A 21,238-nucleotide genomic window follows, 5' to 3' on the forward strand; every position below is an offset into this window, starting at 1 on the left:
ACATAAAATACAGCATCAAGGAGGTAATGCTGAACTTGTACGAAACCCTAGTCAGATTGGAGAAGGCAGGGACAGGGTACTGAATTTGGATGATCAGCCATGATCTCATTGAATGGTGGAGCAGGCTCAAGGGGCCGAATGGCCTACTCCTGCTCCTATCTTCTATGTTTCTATGGAGTATTCAAGGTTCCACAAAACAGCAATGAGATGAATGACCAATTAATATGTTTTGTAGTGTTGGTTGAGGAATGAATGTTGGCAAGGACACAAGAGAGAACTTTGAAAAAGTGTCATGGTTTCTTTTACATCTACTTAAATAGGCAGGCAGGACCTCAGTTAAACATCTCCTCCGGAAGACAGCCCCTCTGCCAATACAGCACTCCCACAATACTGTGCTGAAGTGCCAGTCTAGATTTCTGTAGTCAAGTCCTGGGGTGGGGTTTGAACTTTCTGACTTAAAGGTGAGTGCGCTACCACTGAGCCAAGCTGAACTTGAGAGACTTGAAAAATCAGAGGTTTTTTTTTTACTAGCGCGGAGAAGGATAAGGGCTGATTGATGGAGATTTGCAGGATTCTGAAAGGTTATAATAGGGTAAATAGTGATTGCTTGTTTTCACTGGATGTTAACAAAAGCGAACAAATTTAAGAACCACATAAAGAATTAAAGGGGTGGTTAGGAAAAAAATCTTTACACACAGGGTGGTTATAATGTGGAATTCTCTGCTCCATACAATTGTTGAAGCAGAGTTCATACATTGAATTCAAACTAACATTAACAAAACCCAAATTCAGATATTTTGACACCATTTGGCTACTACACCTCAGAAAAATGAATATGTATTTTTTTTATGCAGCTCAATACAGTAAAACCTAACATTGTGCCACTAATTGTATTTATAAGAATGACTAACTCATCTAACTGGAACTACATCTATAGAATTAAAAAGCTCAGGGAATTTTTGAAAAAAAGAACAAATGGAATACTGTAAACAAAAGAAAGTGGTATAGCTTGCAGAACTTGCTTATACAACATTTTTCAGATAAGGTACTATGTGAATGCAGCTCTTTTTTTTTTACTATGAGGCATTTGCAGGTGTCCTTAGTCTGTTGTGCCATGCAGAATAACTGAATAAAGATTGGCTGTGTGTTGATACTCATCTTTATGTGCAGTAGTCCTTATTCTTTTTGAATGAAAGAATCCTCAAAATAATAAGTCTTCAGATCCAGTAAGCAGGAACTCACAAGAGATGGATTGTTCTTTTTTTAAAAGTGTACACTACGCAAGGCCATTGTTCAATAAAATATTGATTCTAATCACTTACAGTAGTTTATTTTTACGACAGCTTTTTATCGTATACAAAAAGTTGAAATTTTCCACCCAGCAGCTGTTATGAACAACAAATATTGCACCTTTTAGAGTATTTTTTCTATGTGACTGAATTTTTTTTACCACCCTTAAGTGATAATGAATCTGCTAACATGTTTAAGCAAATAGTAATAGTGTAAGATGTTGACCTCACTACTGGCTTGTAATTTTCATAACGTGTACTTTTTCCTATTGTTTATACCAACATCAATATTCACAGGCAGACTTAGTGCAAACATCCAGGATTTTATTCATGTCATATTTAAAGAAAAATGATCTGCCTTGTTTCCTGAGCCCATAGTGATAAGATTGCTATACTGTAATTGCAAATCATGTAGCTTTACTATATATTCTCTAAATTAGGGATTGCAAAGTTTTCACTTGTTCAGAGAAGTTGGATAAATTAACCAGTAGCAGCACTTTATTCAAACATTTCAGAATGGGACTTGAAGAAAACGATAACATAGCCTTGTTTAAAGCTCAACCAATCACAGTTTTCTCATGCTTGCAGTCAGATCAAGTATTTTATCTGCCGCTACTGGAGTGATTATCTTGTCACAATTAATTCAGATGGAATTGTAAGATTGGGGGCTTGTGCTTTATACTTAGTTATCGTGCAGTTTTCATCAAAATGAATCCCTCTCCTTCTTAGTTTTCCTTTGTGAGAGTGAAAAAAGGAAGACTAAGGGGCCAGGCCACAAATGGAGCTGCTGATTTTGCTGTTACATGAGCTTTTCACCTCCGAGGCCTCTCTCCGTGCTTGGCACTTTACCTGAAACTTCTCACAGAATCACATGATTTCAAGTCGTAATTGTGAGAAGGCAGCGTCACAACTTCACAGAACAGTTTACACAGACAGATCTTGAAACCACAATTTGGCATTAATTGGTATTTTGTAAAATACACTCGGTTAGAATTAATTCTACTGAAAATCATTTGTAAGAGTACTGGCTGAAAATGGACATGGCAATGTACTGTGTGCAGAATAAATGCTGGCTCTAGTAGAAGTTAAGAGAATTCTGAACCCTATTCTATCAATACAGTTGCTTATCAACTGAGTCAATAGCTGGCATCTGCTGACTACATCCCTGGGCTTTAAGCAACGTGAAAATCTACTCGGGGTCCAGGGCAGACCTGATTTTTTTTTTTAATTGCAGCTATAAAATTGAGGAAAGCATCTCCTGCTTAAGTAACAAAAAAATAAAAATACCTGTCAGTAATACTATAGCACTTTTCTTACGAATGCAAAACTGGCAGAGCAGGCTTGAAGGGCCTACTCCTGCTCCTAATTCTTATGAAAACTTTAACATTAACAACTTTGACAAAAATTCAACTGAATTTTTTTAAGAGATAATTTAAACTAACAAAAGGAATAATATTAGAGCCATGGAAAAAGCACAGCAAAGATGCGCTGGAATGATACGAGGAATAATAGGTTACTGTACGAAGAAAGGCTCAAAGAATTGGGTCTTTTATTATTGAAATAGATAAGGTTAAGGACAGAATATAATAGAGTTTTTCAAAATTATGAAAGGTTTTGAGAGGATAAATAGTGAAAAATTGTTTCTATTGGTTGACTATTTGATAACAAGGGGTCGTGGACTCAGGATTATCACAAGAATAAAGGGGATGTTGGAAGAAATGTTTTCACACAGAGGCCTATTAGAACATGAAATGCTGTAACGTAGTTTAAAAGGGAATTGAATAAAAAGGAAGGAAAAGGACTTGTATTTATATAAGTATTTGAAAAGGACGACTACCAAAGAATACAGGGAAAGGACAGGAAAATGGGATTAGAGTGGGTAGCTCCAGTTGAAGAGTTTGTCCCGGCATAGATGCGATGGGCTGAATGGCATCATTAAGCACCATCATTTCTAATGATTGAGTATTTTTTGTTAAAATATATTGTACAACATTCAGCCTGATCAAATGATTATTTTGCAATATCATGTTCTTGTAGATAAAATACATGAGCGTGCTATCAAAGTTATTTACTGTGGTACAATTTAAAGATAGTGCACTTTGTAATTTAATAAGTAAGCTAGTCAAAATGTCTTTTATAATGTGAAACGACACAACGTTGAAATGAGTGCTCCCTCAAGTGGAAGATCAACGGTTGGTGAGGGCAGGGCAGGGTAGAGTGGAGTCTATGATTGAATAATCATACATAGGCTGTGGATAGAGTGGGCTTGATGGGTTGAATGACCTTTGCTCACTCTGGATTTTCTTATGTTCTTGTGTATTATCACTACATAAGAACAGGAGTAGGCCATTCAGCCCCTCGAGCCTGTTCCGCCATTCAATTAGATCATGGCTGATCTATATCTTCCATTTTCCTGCCTTGGTTCTGTAACATTTAATACCCGTGCCTAACAAAAATCTCGCAATCTCAGTTTTGAAATTTCAATTGACCTAGCCTCAACAGCTTTTTGGGGAGAGAGTTCCAGATTTCCATTACTCTTTGTGTGAAGAAGTGCTTTCTGACATCACAACTCAACGGCCTAACTCTAATTTTAAGGTTATGCCCCCTTGTTCTGGACTACCCCCACCAGAGGAAATATTTTCTCTCTATCTACCTTATCAAATCCTTTAATCATTTTAAACACCTCAATTAGATCACCTCTTGAGAGAATACAAACCTAGTCTAAGCAACCTTTCCTCATAGTTTAACCCTTTTAGCCCCAGTATCATTTTGGTAAATATGCACTGCACCCCTCCAAAGCCAAAATATCCTTCCTGAGGTGTGGTGCCCAGAACTACCTGCAGTACTCCAGATGGGGTCTAACCAGAGCTCTGTGCCGCTGTAATGTAACTTCCACCCCTTTGTGTTCCAGCCCTCTTGCAATAAAGGCCAACATTCCATTAGCCTTTTTAATTATGGAGTACAATGGGAGCCGTGTTTATTATGAACTGAAATACTAGAGAAAAATTTCAATATATCAATTCCCTTGGCATGCAGCTTGGATTAACATTCCTATTACAAAGAAACCACTACCCACATAGTGAAAATCTAGGCACTACTTTCATTATTTAATGAATAAGGAATAACAGAATGCACCTCACAGATCAATGGAAAGCAGTATCTCCAATCAAGTACCAAAAAAAAACTGGTTACTTGCCAAGAAGCCACAAAATTGACTGTGTTAACTCTTTCTCACACTGTTTTTTCCCCCAAATTTGGGAGCAGGGTGGCAGCATATTCTGCCCTTCACAAGACCACAGCTTGTCATAATGTGACATTTCTTTAGAAATCAACTTCAGGATCACTTTGTGGCTGTCTCTTATTTCTCCCCTTCTCTTAGGAGTGACTCATGGTCACTAAAATTAACAACTTGTATCTATGTAGCACCTTTAATGCAGTAAAAAGTCCCAAGGCACATCACAGGAACGTCATCAAACTAAATTTAACACCAAACCACGTAAGGAGATATTAGGGCAGATGCTTGGTCAAAGAGGGAAGTTTAAAGGAGCGTCTTAAAGGAGGAAAGAGAGGTGGAGAGGTTTATGGAGGGAATTCCAGAGCTTAGGGCCTTGGCAGCTGAAGGCACGGCCGCCAATGGTAGAGTGAGTAAAATGGGGGATGCTTAAGAGGCCAGAATTGGAGGAGCACAGAGATCTCGAGGGTTGTAGGGCTGGAGGAGATTAGAGAGATAGGGAGAGGCAAAGCCATGGAGGGATTTGAAAATAAGGATGAGAATTTTAAAATCGAGGCGTTGCTTAACTGGGAGCCAATGTAAGTCAGTGAGCACAGGGGTGATGGATGAACGGGACTTGGTGCGAGTTAGGACATGGGCAGCTGAGTTTTGGATGACTTCAAGTTTCCGGAGGGTAGAAAATGGGAGGCCGGTCAGGAGTGCATTGGAATAGTCAAGGCTAGAGGTAACAAGGGTTTCAGCAGCAGATGAGCTGAGGTGGTAATAGGTGGTCTTAGTGATGGTGCGGATATGTGGTTGGAAGCTCATCTCGGAAATCATTCTAGTACTTTGCCTAAGTGGCATGTTGAAGCCCACATAGAGTGTTAGAAGGCCACTTGAACATTAGGGATGGGGGAAAGATGGGGACCTTTTACAGCCACACCCTGACCTGATGTTCCCAAAGAACGAAAGACTTACATTTATATTGTGCCTTTCACTAATTCAGCGCTTTACAGCCAATTAAGTACTTTCTGACGTGTACTCACTGTTGTAATGTAGGAAACGTGACAGCCAATTTGCACACAGCAAGGTCCCACAAACAGCAATGTAATAATGACCAGGTAATCTGTTTTTTATTGATGTTGATTGAGGGATAAATATTGGACAGGATACCAGAAAGAACACCCTGCACTTCGAAATTGTGCCATAGGATCTTTCACATCCACCTGAAAGAATAGATGGGGCCTTGGTTTAACATCTCATCCGAAAAGGCGGCATCTCAGACAATGCAGCACTCCCTCAGTACTACCTAGATTTTAGTGCTCAAGACGCTGGAGGGGGACTTGAACCCACAACCTTCTGACTCAGAGGCGAGAGTGCTACCACTGAGCCATGGCTGACACCACTGGATAGTTATCAGGAACAGAAACCATAGCTAACCTATCCCCATCAATAGCCTAGGAAAACTGCAGCCAACTGTAATGTGACACCACTGTCCAACTAAGAGCAGGACAGACCAGAAATCAAATATGGAACCTTCTTGGTTTGTATGGACCAGTACCACAACAGATAGGTAGTTACTCAGTCTCCAAAGAAACCCCCAGGAACACAAGCTTTAATGTGCGGTTTCTGAAACTTGCTACTTTCTCCATCTAATCAAAGCTTTCAGTCTGCTACACAGCCAACTCTCAGAGAAAGTTTGTCACGGCAAGTAAAATGTCACTGTTATATAAGGTTTTATAGCTTTTACATACAATACAGAAATGGCAGCAACCCAACTTGTACATAGCACAGGTCAGAGCAAATTTGTCTGTGACTTGATACATTAAATGTAATTTCCATACAACATTTTTGTAGGCTGAATCTCCTGCAAACTCTTTGTGGATATTGTACAATTAGAGCAAAAATTGCCTCATGGAACTAGTTATCTGAAAAAAAACAAAAAATAAACCATTAATAACATTTTAGATGTTATAAAAGCAAACACATTAAATATCTGATAAATGCTGCATATTATGAATAATTTTCTATTAATTTTAAAGCATAATTTAGATCTTCTCTCAGAAGTGTTGAAAATGTCTAAGGCTGGATTTTGCAAAGTGTGATAGACTGTCTAATGTAAAATAGGGGTAAAGTAGCATAGTGGTTCTGTTACTGGACTAATGATCCGGAGACATTAGTTCAAATCCCACCACGGCAGCTGGGGAATTTAAATTCAGTTAATTAAATAAATCTGGAATAAAAAGTTAGTATCAGTAAAGGAAAATATAAGTGAAAGTTGTCGTTTGAAAAATTGTCTTGGTTGAATAAAAAATGTACGCAGGTCTATTCAAACACTCCCGATGTGCATAAAAATGTGTGGGAAATAGTTCATTTAACCAAAGTATTTAAGTATACTCGCAGTTCACCTAGATTCTCTGTTTAGAAACTCTTCTCTGATGTCATATGGCAGTGTGTTGAAAATGTCCTCTTCCACATTCAATTGACTTCTCTTCAAACACTGGCACTTTTCTAGCTCAGGTGGCAAATACTGCAATTTGTTCCCTTTCAGCTCTAGTTGCCGCAGTTGCGTCAAATTTTTCACCTTGGGTGGAATGCAAGTCAAAAGGTTGTGTGAAAGTATCAATATTCTGAGCTTTGTACAGTAAAACAGTTCCAAAGGTAACTCAGATACTTTGTTACTTTCAATATCAAAGTAATGAAGGTCCTCCAGTTGGTCTATTTCAGTGGGAATGCTTGTAATATTATTATGACCGACTTCAAGATGGCGTAGCCTAGTGAGCTTAAATAGATTTGATGGAAGAACAGTAATATTATTTTTAGTTAAATAAAGCATTTCCAGTGAGCTAGCCTTGACAATGTATAGAGGAACCTGTGTAATTTTGTTGTGATGAAGTTTCAGTGTGGTGAGTTTGCGAAGATGCTGGAAACTAGCCAGCTCTTCTAACGTCCTCAGGTTGTTGTCTTTGAGGTCCAATTCCTGAAGATTGCTCAAGCTAAATATGGCACTTGGGATTCGCTCTAGATCACAATTATACAGCTTTAGAACAGACAGGCAAAGCATCTTCCTAAGGCTGTTGAGAGTGGTGAACTTTTTGCCCTGATTGTGGATTGTGAGGTGCTGAAGGTGATGGGCAACATCAACGACTGCTGCAGGTATTTTGGTGACATTGGATTTTAGGTGCAAAGATTTAAGACGTTCTAAGTCACATAATGACTGCAGGACAATAGAAGTTTTGTTGTCAATTAAGAAGTTGCCTTCCAGGTACAGTTCACGGAGATTCTTCAGACAGTACATCCACTGTGGTATTTCATAAGCATTTGCAAACCGAACTCTTAAAATTGTTATTGTATCTTTTAAAAATGCAAGTGCTCGGTTTTCTACTTTTATTATACAGTTGTACACCCACAGTTCTTGGAGTGAAGTTTGCTGTGAGATGGCTGCACTAATAGAGACATCCTTAATATATTCCAATTTTAGTACTTCCAGATTATAAATATCATAAACACTATTGGGAATACCAGGCAGCATAAAGAGATGTAATTCCGTTTTGTTGTCTGCATTAGTAACAATACGTTGCTGAAGCTTTTCGTGTGTCCACTCGTAGCTCAGGTTCAGTTGACGGAGTTTGTTTTCACTAACATCAGATAGAAACACAGCAAATTTCCTGGCATACAGTTTATCATATTGGTCAATCAGATGCAGTAAAAATGCAAAATCATTCTTCACATCTGGAATGTCATCAATCCCAGTTTCTTCTCTGACATATGCAAATGAGTATTCCTTAAGTTTAAAGTAAAAGATCCAATACAATGTGTAGATGCAAGTTATACAATAAATGAAAATGACTACTACATACACGATGGACAACATCCTGAAGATCCTCCAAAGGCCATGGATGCAAAAAAATTCTGTGAAGCCTGTGATATGAATTTTATCTGCACAGTGGACAATATGTTTCATTTGAGGAATCCGAGTTACAAAATAGGCTAGAACAAGAATTGTTTGAACAGAACGTAAAACAGTTTGCCTTATGTACATAATATAAAGAATATGACCTTCTTCAGTGTGAAGACGAAACTTTTTGACTTTTTCAAACAATGCTTTTGCTTGTTCTCCCTCCTTTTTATCTAGGATTTTCACTGCAGCATGACCATAAACACCACCTCCAACAGTTTTGAAAGTCTTAGATGGAGGCTTGCACAATGATGCTTGTGCTTCAGTCTCACATAGTCTGTCGTTACTGGTTTCATTTTGTCCCAATAAAAAGGTGGTATCAGAAGATTGCTGTAGGTTTAAAGAGCAAGATACAGATGGTTCAGTTGATAAAACTGTTCTTTGTGGAATCTGCAGATCCGAATCCTCATAAACAGTTTCTGAAAGTGCCTTAGTAGTCCATTGAGAATCTAAACATTTTCCAAGGATTGATATAAAATGTTCAATTTTGGAACTTGTTCCTGGAAATTTGAACCAGAAGTTACTGCTTACCAAAAATATAAGTGTGTGAATGATAGCTATGTACGGGAAATACTTCGAATACCACTGAATTGCATGGTCATAACAATACTGATCCATTAAATTGTATTGTTCGCGGTCCAAATCGGTCTTAAACCCAGAATCAAAACTATTTAGTTTCCGACCTTTAAGAGCACTTTTGTTCCACTGCATGGTGGCCATCGAGAAGCCCTCTGGCACAGGGACACAGATGATCTTGTCTGTTGATATCTGTTTAAATACAACAGATAAAATAAATTTGCCATGAGTTCAACTAAGTATGTCGGACTGTCATATCGCCCCATCTATTTTTCTGTCAAACAACATTGTTTGTATGTCTCAATGTTACGGCATCATTGAAAGAAATGCATAGAATCTATGGTACTGCAATTCTGACAACATTGTGCACATGTATCTACGTTTTGTTTGGCATTTAGAGCAATATATTGAAGAGAAACCTTCACTTTGTGTAAAGTTCAGCTAACTTGTTATAGTTAAACCACGATTTGTCTTTTAAAAAAATGTAAATTGTATGTATTCATCATGACATTACTGTTTTACATTTAAAAGAAAATATATTTAAAGGACCCCTTTTAAAAATTGAAACTGTCCCAGACAGTGCACCCCATGGCTCTCTTGGTAAATGGCAGAACTGAGCCCTGCAGACCAGGAAGATGCCAGCCAAGAGTTTCCGCTTTGGGCGCAATCAGCGATCCAGGCGCAAATTGCGCACAAAATTGCGCTAGTTCTGAGAGGTGGTTTTTTTCTTATGTTTCCGCTCAAACTCACTTGCAGGTTTATTAATACAGCTGAAAGTGGGGTTTATCACAAAAAATAAACATTTCTTTTATTGAGTGTGTAGTCCACCGCCTATGAGTAACCTGATTTTAAATATCTGAAAATTACTTTAAAAAACTACACAGAACCATTTGCTAGTTACATTGGTATACAGTAGTCAGTTTCTTAGTAAATTAAAATACTTTTTAAAGCTTCTAAAATGTGACTATTAGTGTCCTTGCACCTAAAAAAACCCTTAATTTTAAGAGCCTCATCGAACGAGCGTAATTAACGGAAACTCGCAATGGTGATTAATTCGATCTGGGGGCGTGGCCAGTTTTGTGGACAGGGCCGGCTTCTAGTGCGATTTTTTTATACTTGCGCAAAAGATCGTGGAAACTCGATTTGCGCTGAACAGAATTTGCGCTTAAAATTCCGCAATCTTTTGCGCTGGTGTGGTCGATTTCAGGCGAATTGCGCTGAAAAAATCAGCGCAACCTAGTGGAAAGCCCTGCCCGCCAAGTTTAATTGTCCTAAAAACAGGTCCCCCAACTTTCCCTTTTCTGTTCTCAAGACTCTATCCAAAACATTGAAATCTTTTATCTTGTCAGATGCTACAGATCTGCAGTGTATTTTTAGCATTCCCCTTAAATGCATCTGTGCTGTTTGCCTCAACTACTCCTTGTGGTAGTGAATTCCACATTCTAACCATTCTCCGAGTAAAGAAGTTTCTCCTGAATTCCCGATTGAATTTATTAGTGCCTATTTTATATTTATGACCCCTAGTTTCTGTCTTCCCCATGAAAAGGAGTTGAAACATTTGCAAGGCTATGGGAAAGAGCAGGGGAGTGGGATTAATTGGATAGCTCTTTCAAAGAGCTGGCACAGACACGATGGGCTGAATGGCCTCCTTCTGTGCTGTATTATTCTATGATTTTACTGGCAATTAATTGACTACATTGCACACATCTGGCTTCCAAGAATGCCAGAGTTTGCTGACTGAACTAAAAACTATACACAGAACATATCTTACTGCAGATTGCGTCTTTAAGATGGGACCCATCATAAAGAAACAAATGTTGGCAATGTGTAGAACGGGGATGCAAACTAATGCATATGCTTTGAAAATGCACAATGTAAGCTGTCCAACCTACTGATTGATCATTTTAAGCAACCTGATCTTGTTTTGGAAGGTTGACAAAGAACAGTGTTCATTATGAAGCTGAACCCTGCAAGCTGTGCATTATGGGGTACTAGGATGCAGGATCACCCTATGCAGCAACAGAGTGACTGCTACCAATGACCGGAAGCTGCGCTCCTGGACGAGTTTCGATCGCCTAGATGGGTCGGAGAAGAATTTCCCAGATTTTTTCTCCCAATTTGGCCATTGGGTTTTTTACCTGGTTTTTCGCCTCTCCCGGGAGATCACATGGGTTCGGGTGGGATGGCGAGTGAAAGTAGATTTGAGGTTAGGATCAGATCAGCCATGATCTTATTGAATGGCGGAGCAGGCTTGAGGGGCCGATTGGCCTACTCCTGCTCCTATTTCTTATGTTCTTATGTTAACGGAGTGACTACACACTCCCAACAACCGGAAGCATGATGTTTCTGCTTTTTTTTAAATGAGCACGCTAATTAGCTTTTTCTAATGAGCCCGCTCCCTTCCCGGCTTTTTTTTTTAACCAGCCCACTCCCTTCCCGGCTTTTTAACATTTTTTTAACCAGCCCGCTCCCGTGACGAACCAGAAGAGCGCATGCGCAGAACGCGTCCGGTTCGTTGGCAGCAGTCGGGTCCTTTTTTTAAAGTTAAGTATGGGCAACAGCTTCTGTGCTGTCATTTTCCCACCATCCTCCTTGTATGTGTGGGTGGCTACAAGGGATAAAGAAATTCTTGTTTTATTTTCTTTAATTTTGTTGCTTCTGTATAGGCAGGCAAAGTGGAGGCAAGAGATATTCTTAAAATTGGTAAATCTGTGAGTAAGTCTGTGGCAGGCAATAAATGGTTGTTCTATTTTGACGATTGCATGCCTGGCACTATGTTTAGCTTCACCTGGTACGTAATGGTCAAAAGATTCTGCTTGGCAAATCTGGCTTTTGGAGAACTATCAAATTCTAACATTTTTCAAAGATATTTTTCTTCCTCCTTTTCAGTTTCACTATCCTGACCTAGGGTGATATCTACAATCTAATTTTACAATATTTGATGATTCCCTCTCCAGGCTACAAGATCAGGAATCTATTGTATGGTAGGTTTCCTATATTTTGCATTTCTTTCTTAATTTGTTAAGAAGGCTCCTGTACTGGTAGCTCCTTAATTGAGCTCCTCTCCTTTGCAACTTTATCCATGGCCCTCCTTTGCTCGTTCACCCCAATTCTCCTTTCCTCCACTGCTTACGATCCCCTGGCCATAATAGGTGCATTTTAGCCTCAAGTAATACAAATTTCAGAATATCTGGTCCTGTTCTTGTTCTGTGAACTGGGGACAGTGGCTTAGTGTACATAAAGTAAGTACTATATAAATAAAGGGTATAATACAGGTAGACTACCCTTTATCCGGACTTCCGAAAACCGAAACCCTCTAAAAACTGAAGGTTTTTTCGGTCAGCGTAAGTCGTGCGCACGACATGACCAGAGTGGCGCACGACTTACAGGCCTAGCTGGATAAGGGATAGTGTAGCATTTTTCCGCACTTCTGAAAACCGAAATCGCTCAGCGTAAGTGTACCAGCCTTTATCCGCACATCCGAAACCAGAAAACCTCTGAAAGCCGAAAGTGGAGCAAAGCATGACTTCTGAAAACCGAAATGCGCACGACCACGACCCCCGCCGACCCCCACCCCCGACCCCCCGGCCGAACTTATAGTCGTTATTTATCCCACCCTTTCGGATAAGGGATAGTGTATCCTTTATCCGCACTCCCGAAAACCGAATTACCTCTGAAAACCGAAGTGTTTTCGCGCACCTTCCGAAATCCGAAATTTTCCTAAAACCGAAACACGGCTGGTCCCGAGGTTTTCGGATAAAGGATAGTCTACCTGTATGTAGTTCCCAGACACAGTATACATGGTAGCAGTCTAAATCTATGTAACTGCTCCCAATATCCACTGCTCTCCATGTTGTATCAATTGTGTGAATTATGGAACAATGTTATCCTCAGCTGATAGTATTGAAGCAGTCTGAGTGTTTCCAGCATTTTCTGTTGTTATTTCAGATTTCCAGCATCCGCAGTATTTTGCGATTGTACAAATAAATGTAACTGCAGCGCTATTTTTAACTATAATTACCACATTTTATTGAGAGCATATACACATTATACATTTATAGATTGTAGAAAGTGAGTAGGGTTGCAATTGAATCCGAGGGTTCAGATGACCTTTACTTCACTCTATGTTTTATAATGTCTAATGAACTCAAAAAAGATTGGTTTTATTTACAACTCTCAGCCATCCACAATTATGTATATAAATGTTGCTAGAGGTAATTTGTTCAATCTTGTAAACTAGAAAAAAGGCAGTCTCCCAAACCAAATGCATTAAAATGAACATATGTTTCATTATAGTGGACAGGCACATTACTTAGTCCAGATATTTCTTTAAATTAACTGTAGTTGCAGGAAGTGTAGGTATATTAGTCACAATTTGATTGTATCTGGAATAATTCTGCTCTCTATGATGATAGTAAAATAGTACTTAGTACATAATACATACTTATTCCACAGTTTGAGGGTTTTAATCTTGCTAGAAATCTACTGAAAACATTTTTTAAAAATCTGTCATTTGCTGTGAAACGGCATTACATTGAAAGTCATTTAAAATATCTGGTTAGAATGGACATTTGGTAAACCAGATAAATCAGAGCAGCACATTATATATCTATATTTATATATGTGAATACAAGCAATGTATTACCTGTAATGTCCCTCCAAAAACTGCTACCATAAGCATCAGCATAGTTAAATAATCTGTGAAAACATCCCACCATGGTTTTAAGATTTTAAATGTAGCTCGTTGGTCTCCAAAATATTTCAGCTCAACCACTGAAAACATACCTAAAGAATCAAAAAGAGATTACTATTTATATAAATCACTGCCACCAAACATTTCATTACAAGTCTAATTATGTTATTCTCACCTTGTATGGATCATGTAAGGTCATGTTTTGAACACTGTGTGCTGCTTTGTGTATCTACTTTCAATAGGACACCAATGTGTTGGGGGTTTAGAGAACAAGGATGATTCTAGGAATCAGAGGAGTCTAGGAATTCGCACTCTAAGCTCACAAAACAAAACAAAACTTATTTTCTTTGGAGAAAAGAAGATTGAGAGAACACACAGCCTGCTGAATGGAAAATGTAGACACAAGCTGGTTATTTAACGTCGATTCCAAGTGCAAAACTAGAGGATAAGTATAAACATAAACAGTCCCAGGCAAGAACTGAGATTAGGACTCTCTTTCCCCCATCCCCAACTTATTGATACGTGGAATAGACTTCCAGATAAACAATCAATAGCATTATCAAATAAAACTTTGAGAGAGAATTAGAGGAATAGATTGTAAGGAGTGGAACTGAGAAAAGTACAGCAAAAGATAATCAAATGATGTGTGGAACATGAGGATTCCTGTTCTGCTGAGGTCATACAAATGTTATACAAAGGCAAGCACACCGTCTAGCATGAATAAAGTAGGATGTAAGGTGATAGAATCAGAGAATAGTACAACACAGAAGGAGGCCATTCGGCCCATCAAGTCTGTGCCAGCTCTTTCAAAGAGCAATTCAGTTAGTCCCACTCCCCCGCTCTTTCCCCATATCCCTGGGATTTTTTCTCCCTTCAAGTATTTATCCAATTCCCTTTTGAAGGCTACATGTATTCTAGAGTTTTGCCCCAATTTACTTGGGGTGGGAGTGAGATTAAATAGTTGGATCGAATTGTGGAAATAATGGTACCAAAGTGGTCTTTTTCTCATCCCATGTTTTCCTATGTTGCTATGTGAGAATTCCACGTGACCATGCTGCAGTGCATTTCACAGTACTGGGAAAACAGCAGTCAGAGTATTGTTTTCTCATTTTAGTTTACTGATAGTAATCTTAACAGACAGGCTGAAATTAAATACAATTCACGGGACCAAAAACTGCAACCTACCTCAACATAAAATTCCACACAATACAGATAACACATTCAAACGGCCCAACTCCATAAAGGCCTCAATTTAGCCAAAATTCTGATCACAAATTCACCTAAATGTTTGATTTGGAGCTAAAATTTGTCATCTGGTCAAAGGGCTTAAAACAAAGGCTGCATAACTACTAACCTTTGGGACAAGTAGCAAACAAACCCACTGGATCACATGAAAAAAATGCCAATCTGTCAACATAATCTAAAAATCTTGTGCATGCATGCGAATCCTGTCCAACTTCCTGTTGTTCCATATTTTGGTAATGCTTGTGTCAGCAGTGAGCACTGAAACTATCCATCTAACATTTGGAATGGAAATCATGAATGTAAACAGTTGCCTGTAACTATGTAGATGTAGACTCTAGCCTGTAGACAATCTGTGGACTGAGTTGCTTAAGTCTTTCTCCCAACTCTTGCCATCCTGTATATAGAAACATAGAAGATAGGAGCAGGAGTAGGCCATTCGGCCCCTCAAGCTTGTTCCGCCATTCAATGAGATCATGGCTGATCGTCCAAATTCAGTACCCAGTCCCTGCTTTCTCCCCATATCCCTTGATCCCTTTAGCCTTAAGAAATATATCTAACTCCTTCTTGAATATATTTAATAAGTTGGCCTCAACTGCCTTCTGTGGTAGAGAATTCCACAGGTTCATCACTCTCTGGGTGAAGAAATTCCTCCTCATCTCAGTCATAAATGGCTTACCCCTTATCCTTAGACAGTGACCCCTGGTTCTGGACTCCCCTGTCATCGGGAACATCCTTCCTGCATCTAGTCTGTCTAGTCCTGTTAGAATTTTATAAGTTTCAATGAGATCCCCTCTCATTCTTCTAAACTCTAGCAAATATAAGCCTAATTGACCCAATCTCTCTTCATACGTCATTCCTGCCATCCCAGGTATCAGTCTGGTGAATCTTTGCTGCACTCCCTCCATGGCAAGAACATCCTTCCTCAGATAAGGCGACCAAAACTGCACACAATACTCAAGGTGTGGTCTCACCAAGGCCCTGTACAACTGCAGCAAGACATCCTTGCTCCTGTACTCGAATCCTCTCACTATGAAGGCCAACATACCATTTGCCTTCTTAACCGCCTGCTGCACCTGCATGCTTACCTTCAGCGACTGTTGCACAAGGACACCCAGGTCTCGTTGCACTTCCCCTTTTCCCAATCTATTGCCGTTCAGATAATAATCTGTCTTCCTGTTTTTGCCACCAAAGTGGATAACCTCGCATTTATCCACATTATACTGCATCTGCCCAATCACCCAACCTGTCCAAATCATACTGGAGTTTCTCTGCATCCTCCTCACAGCACACACGCCCACCCAACTTTGTGTCGTCTGCAAACTTGGAGATATTACATCTAGTTCCCTCGTCTAGATCATTAACATATATTGTGAATAACTGGTGTCCTAGCACCGATCCCTGTGGTACCCCACTAATAACTGCCTGCCACTCGGAAAAAGACCCGTTTATTCCAACTCTTTGCTTCCCGTCTGCCAACCAGTTCTCTACCCCCAATCCCATGTGCTTTAACTTTGCACGCCAATCTCTTATGCGGAACCTTATCGAAAGCCTTCTGAAAGTCCAAATACATCACATCTACTGGTTCTCCCTTATCTATTCTACCAGTTACATCCTCAAAAAATTCCAGTAGTCAAGCATGATTTACCTTTTGTAAATCCATGTTGACTGTCTTACATTCATCAACTGACGTGGGCAATGCCACAGGGGTTTTACACACACATATATATATACACATAAAATAATAAAAAGAGGGGTTAAAGGAAGGGGCTTTACATACAAGGAGGCAGCTTTACATAAGGTGGCTTCATCATTATATATATATAAATACATATTATAAAGGAGGGGCTATATATATGTGTGTGTATATATATATATATATATATATATGTATGAGGGGTATATATATAATATAGTATGAAAGTTATAAGGAGGGGTATATACATGGGGGTTTGTCTATATATAACGAGGGAGGTTTTTTTTTGTATATATACTGTATAGGGTTATAAGGAGGGGTATTTACAGGGGGTATATATAAGGAGGGAGGGGAGCTTTATACAAGACAGGTCCTGCTGCAGCCTCTCCTGTCAAAGGGCCGAGTGATTGACCCACACGCCTTGAACTCTAACAGACTATCGCGGGCATTGCTCCTTTCTAAATCCTTTACATTTTAATGAATTAATGGTTTTCCTTTCTCCATCGGAATGTTTCTATATATTTGTTTTAACCAATCCTTTTGATTTCTATTCAGTCTGTGCAAGCCGAGCAGAGAGGGTGAAAGGTTACCTCCGGCCCCGAGCTGAGCTCGCTCGGAGTGAGGAGCCGGGCGGCCGCGGGCCGTTGGTGTCGATCTGACGATAACCCGGCCTGTCGCGCGCCCATTGGCGGTTGGTGTTTCAAATCAAACGGTTCCCGCGAGCCGCGGGAGGAGGCGCGCGGTGGGGTGGGGGTCACCGAGTGCATTGAAGACCGCGCGTGCGCAGTCGGTAAGGAACGTGCCTGGCAAGGAAGCCCATGACGACTTGAGTGAGGCGGAGGCGCCGCCGCCATCTTTGTTAGAGGCAAAGAGCAAGCCAACACAAAGGGTGGGCAATTCTTTTTGCCACTTTAACAGGTGTGAGTGAGCTGCTGGAAGAGAGACTGCCCGTGCAGCATTGTTAACTGGGCCTCCAGCCCAAAATAATTGGCCACCCCTGAGTAAGAGGTTTTGAAACCAACCAGCTCCATTTGCACTGCCTTTGAAACATTACAGGGGTTTACATGTTTGACTGTGCAGCTGGCTGTTTGCCATGTTATCTTCACCACCCCCTGCAGGTATCCATTGTTCCTAACTTCACTATACAGCTACCTCTGTACCGAGGCTATTCTCCAAATGATTCAGTGCGCAAAACCCTTTATCAGTCCTGGCACAGTCCAGACTCAACAGAAGTTCCAATTAGCATGAACACCGTATCCATGAGCAGAAATGAATCCACATCACGGTCCCCTAGCTACAGCAAGGTTGAAATGAAGAGCCCTCTGTTGTGTCTGTGTATAATAAGACACAGACTGCAGGAGAACAGTATAACAAGTGTTTACTCAACGTGGCTAACACAGGAACTGATCTGTACAGATTACTACTCGGTGCTATATACAGGTGTGGTCACTGCCGGTACTACAGTATACATGAGCTGTAAAAGATAGTTCCCCCCTTAAAGGTATATACATTACAATTCCTCCCCTTTTAGATTAACAGTACCATAACACTCATTTAACAATGAAATATCAAACTAATTACAATTAACACTTTTAACATGCAACATTAGCTGAAAATAGTCTATTTATATATTCAGTCTTTGGGGAGGCTTCCTGATCCTTTCTGGATAGCGCCTTTCCCGAGTGTCTTGCTCTTGGTGCGGAGGCGATTCTGCCCCCTGTCGTCGGTTGGTTCATCAGCTTCCGATGCTACTGTTTCTGGGGTAGATGCAACCTGTACATCGGGTTCATCACCAGGTACGTATGGGCGAGGCATGGGGTTGACTTGTTCCTGTGACTCTAGGATCTGGTCAGCATGGCGTCTCACGATGCTCTCCCCAACGTCCACTGTGTACATTAGGGGGCCCTGCCATGTGCATATCGTTCCTGGCTGCCATTATTCTGTTCGGTAGTCGCGGGCCAAGACTGGTTGCCCTACATTGAAGCTCCTTGTTGGCTTCTCATGGATGTGCTGGAATTGCTTACTCTCAACATCTCTTCATACGTTTGGTCTGAGCAAATCCAGGCGAGATCTTAACCTTCGGTTAAAGAACATCATGGTTGGGGCCTGGTTGGTGACTGCATGTGTCGCATTCCGGTAGGCGAACAGGAAATTGTCCACCTTGTGCTGCAGCGGAATGTTGTCATTGTACATAGCCTTTATTGCCTTCTTAAAGGTTTGTACGAACCTCTCAGCCAATCCATTTGTGGCTGGTTGATACGGGGCGGATGTGTAATGCCTTACCCCATTCTTTTTCAAGAACCTCCGGAACTCTTCGGACACAAACTGTGGTCCGTTGTCGGAGCAAATCTGTTCTGGCAAGCCATTCCTGGCAAAAATGGTCCGTAGGACTGCAATAGTTTTCTCCGTGGTGGTGGAGGACATTTTGATGACCTCAGGCCATTTCGAGTGCGCATCCATGGCTATTAAAAACATTGAGTCCATGAATGGACCAGCAAACTCAATATGCACCCATTGCCATGGAGATGAGGGCCACTCCCATGGGTGTAGAGGGGCCTGTGGTGGTGCATTTTGGACTTTCTGGCATCCTGAGCAGCTCTTGGTCAGGTCCTCAATTTGTTTATCGATTCCCGGCCACTACACATAAGCCCTGGCTAGGCTTTTCATTTTTACCCCTCCCAGATGACCCTCATGAAGCTCATTGAGCACTCTATCCCTTAACTTGGGTGGAATTACCACTCGGGATCCACACATCAAGGTCCCCCGGCAGACTGACAGGTGTTCTCTCCTTGTCGAGAATGCTGGCAACAGTGAGTCGCCATGTGCTGGCCATCCCTTCACCGTCAAATCATATACCCGAGACAGTGTCGGGTCATTTCGGGTTTCCTTTTCGATACAAGCGTTAGTTACCGGTAGGTATTCAACTATAGTCAAATGGAATATTTCGACAGGATCCACTGCTGGTGCTTCCTCCGCAGTAGGCAGTGGCAGGCGTGATAGCCCATCAGCATTTCCATGCTGTTTCGTGCCCTTATATTCAATCTCATAGTGGTGCGCCCCTAGAAAAAGTGACCATCTTTGTAGTCGTTGCGCAGTCATCACGGGAACGCCCTTCTTCGGATTAAAAATGGAGACAAGAGGCTGGTGATGAGTCAGCAAGGTGAATTTCTGCCCGTGCAGATAGTGATTGAACTTTTTCACTCCCCACACTAGGCTGAGGGCCTCCCTGTCAATCTGGGCGTAGTTACGCTCGGCTGAGGTTAGTGACCCAAAGGCTATTGGCCCCTCTGAGCTGTCCGAGAATTTGTGCGACAGCACCGCTCCAATGCCATAGGGTGACGCATCACATGCCAACCGAATTGGTAATGCCGGGTTGTAATGGGCCAATACCTCTTTCGATGTGATTAGTGTTTTGCTCTTCTGGAAAGCTCGTCTACATTCATCACTCCACTTCCATGGCACCCCAGTTTGCAGTAGGGTGTTCAGTGGGTGTAGTATTGTAGACAAATTTGGCAAGAACTTATGGTAGTAGTTTACCAGCCCGAGGAACGACCTCAGTTGTGACACATTTTCCGGTGCTGGAGCCTTGACTACTGCCTCAATCTTCTCTGGGGACTTATGTAACCCCTCTTTATCGATAATGTGGCCACAATACGAGATCTGTTTTCTAAAAAACTCGCATTTGGGGCGGTTAGCTCGGAGCCCATATTCCTGCAATCTAGTGAGCACCTGCTCCAAGTTGGCGAGGTGATCACTGTCATTTTCGCCCGTGACCAGGATGTCGTCCAAATAACACTGGGTCCCTGGGATCCCTTGCAGGACTTGTTCCATTGCCCTCTGCCAAATAGCCGGAGCTGATGCTACCCCAAATACCAGCCGGTTGTATTGGTAGAGACCTTTATGGGTGTTGATTGTGAGGTATTTTTTTGATGCTTCTTCTACCTCCATTTGCAGATACGCCTGGGCCAGATCAATCTTAGTGAAGCGTTTCCCTCCAGATAGCGAGGCGAAAATATCTTCAATCCACGGAAGTGGAAGTTGTACGGTGTGAAGGACCGGGTTCACTGTTACCTTAAAGTCCCCACAGATGCAAACCTTCCTTGGCTCCCCAGGCGTGCTGCTCAACGACTTTTTCATCACAGGGACGATGGGTGTAGCGCACTCGCTCCAGTCTACCTTGGACAGTACACCTGAACGTTCCAGACTCTCCAGCTCTGCTTCGACGGCTGGGCGGATCGCATAAGGTACCGGTCTGGCCTTAAAAAATTTTGGGCTTGCGTTTTCTTCAATTTTAATCGTTGCTGTCATGCCTTTTGGTGTTCCGAGTCCTTGCTGGAACACTTCTTTCGCGTCAGTTAGGATCTTTGACGTCGTTATCCTTTTTGTCAGCCACAGTCAGTGCCTGTATGGAATGCCAATCCAGTTGTATTTTCCGGATCCATTCACGTCCCAGTAATGGTGGTCCTCCATCTTGCAATACATGCAGGTCTAGTTTTGGTGTTTCCTTACCGTTATATATAACAGTCACCCTTATTTTTCCTTTGGGGTAGACTTTTTGCCCCGTGTACGTCTT

The 21,238-nt window shown here is 41.2% G+C and overlaps 1 protein-coding gene across 3 annotated transcripts; it reads right to left on the bottom strand.

The window, feature by feature from the left end:
- Positions 1-1,592: 1,592 nt before the first annotated feature.
- Positions 1,593-17,445, bottom strand: LOC147122343 (volume-regulated anion channel subunit LRRC8C-like). 3 transcript variants are annotated; one of them, XM_085983389.1, is made up of 4 exons: positions 17,256-17,445; positions 13,680-13,819; positions 6,909-9,226; positions 1,593-6,428 (listed from the first exon to the last, which is right to left on the bottom strand). In XM_085983389.1, exons 2-4 carry the CDS (start codon positions 13,815-13,817, stop codon positions 6,425-6,427), a joined length of 2,460 nt encoding a protein of 819 aa, XP_085839515.1. In that variant the 5' UTR covers positions 13,818-13,819; positions 17,256-17,445; the 3' UTR covers positions 1,593-6,424. The 3 variants fall into 3 exon arrangements, with proteins under 3 accessions (XP_085839515.1, XP_085839516.1, XP_085839518.1); XM_085983390.1 differs by lacking the exon at positions 17,256-17,445 and adding an exon at positions 13,903-14,330; XM_085983392.1 differs by lacking the exon at positions 1,593-6,428 and having other exon boundaries at positions 6,905-9,226.
- Positions 17,446-21,238: the final 3,793 nt, after the last annotated feature.

Source organism: Somniosus microcephalus, chromosome 3 (genome assembly GCF_052327205.1).
Source record: "Somniosus microcephalus isolate GS21.2 chromosome 3, FLI_Smic_1.0, whole genome shotgun sequence".
Lineage (NCBI taxonomy): Eukaryota > Metazoa > Chordata > Chondrichthyes > Squaliformes > Somniosidae > Somniosus > Somniosus microcephalus.

Excerpts from the sequence above, each read along its gene's own strand:
- LOC147122343 (XM_085983389.1), bottom strand. The coding sequence starts at position 13,817 with ATGTTTTCAGTGGTTGAGCTGAAATATTTTGGAGACCAACGAGCTACA. Across the intron at positions 9,227-13,679 it reads TTTTTGGAGGGACATTACAG|ATATCAACAGACAAGATCAT; the intron begins GTAATACATTGC and ends GTATTTAAACAG.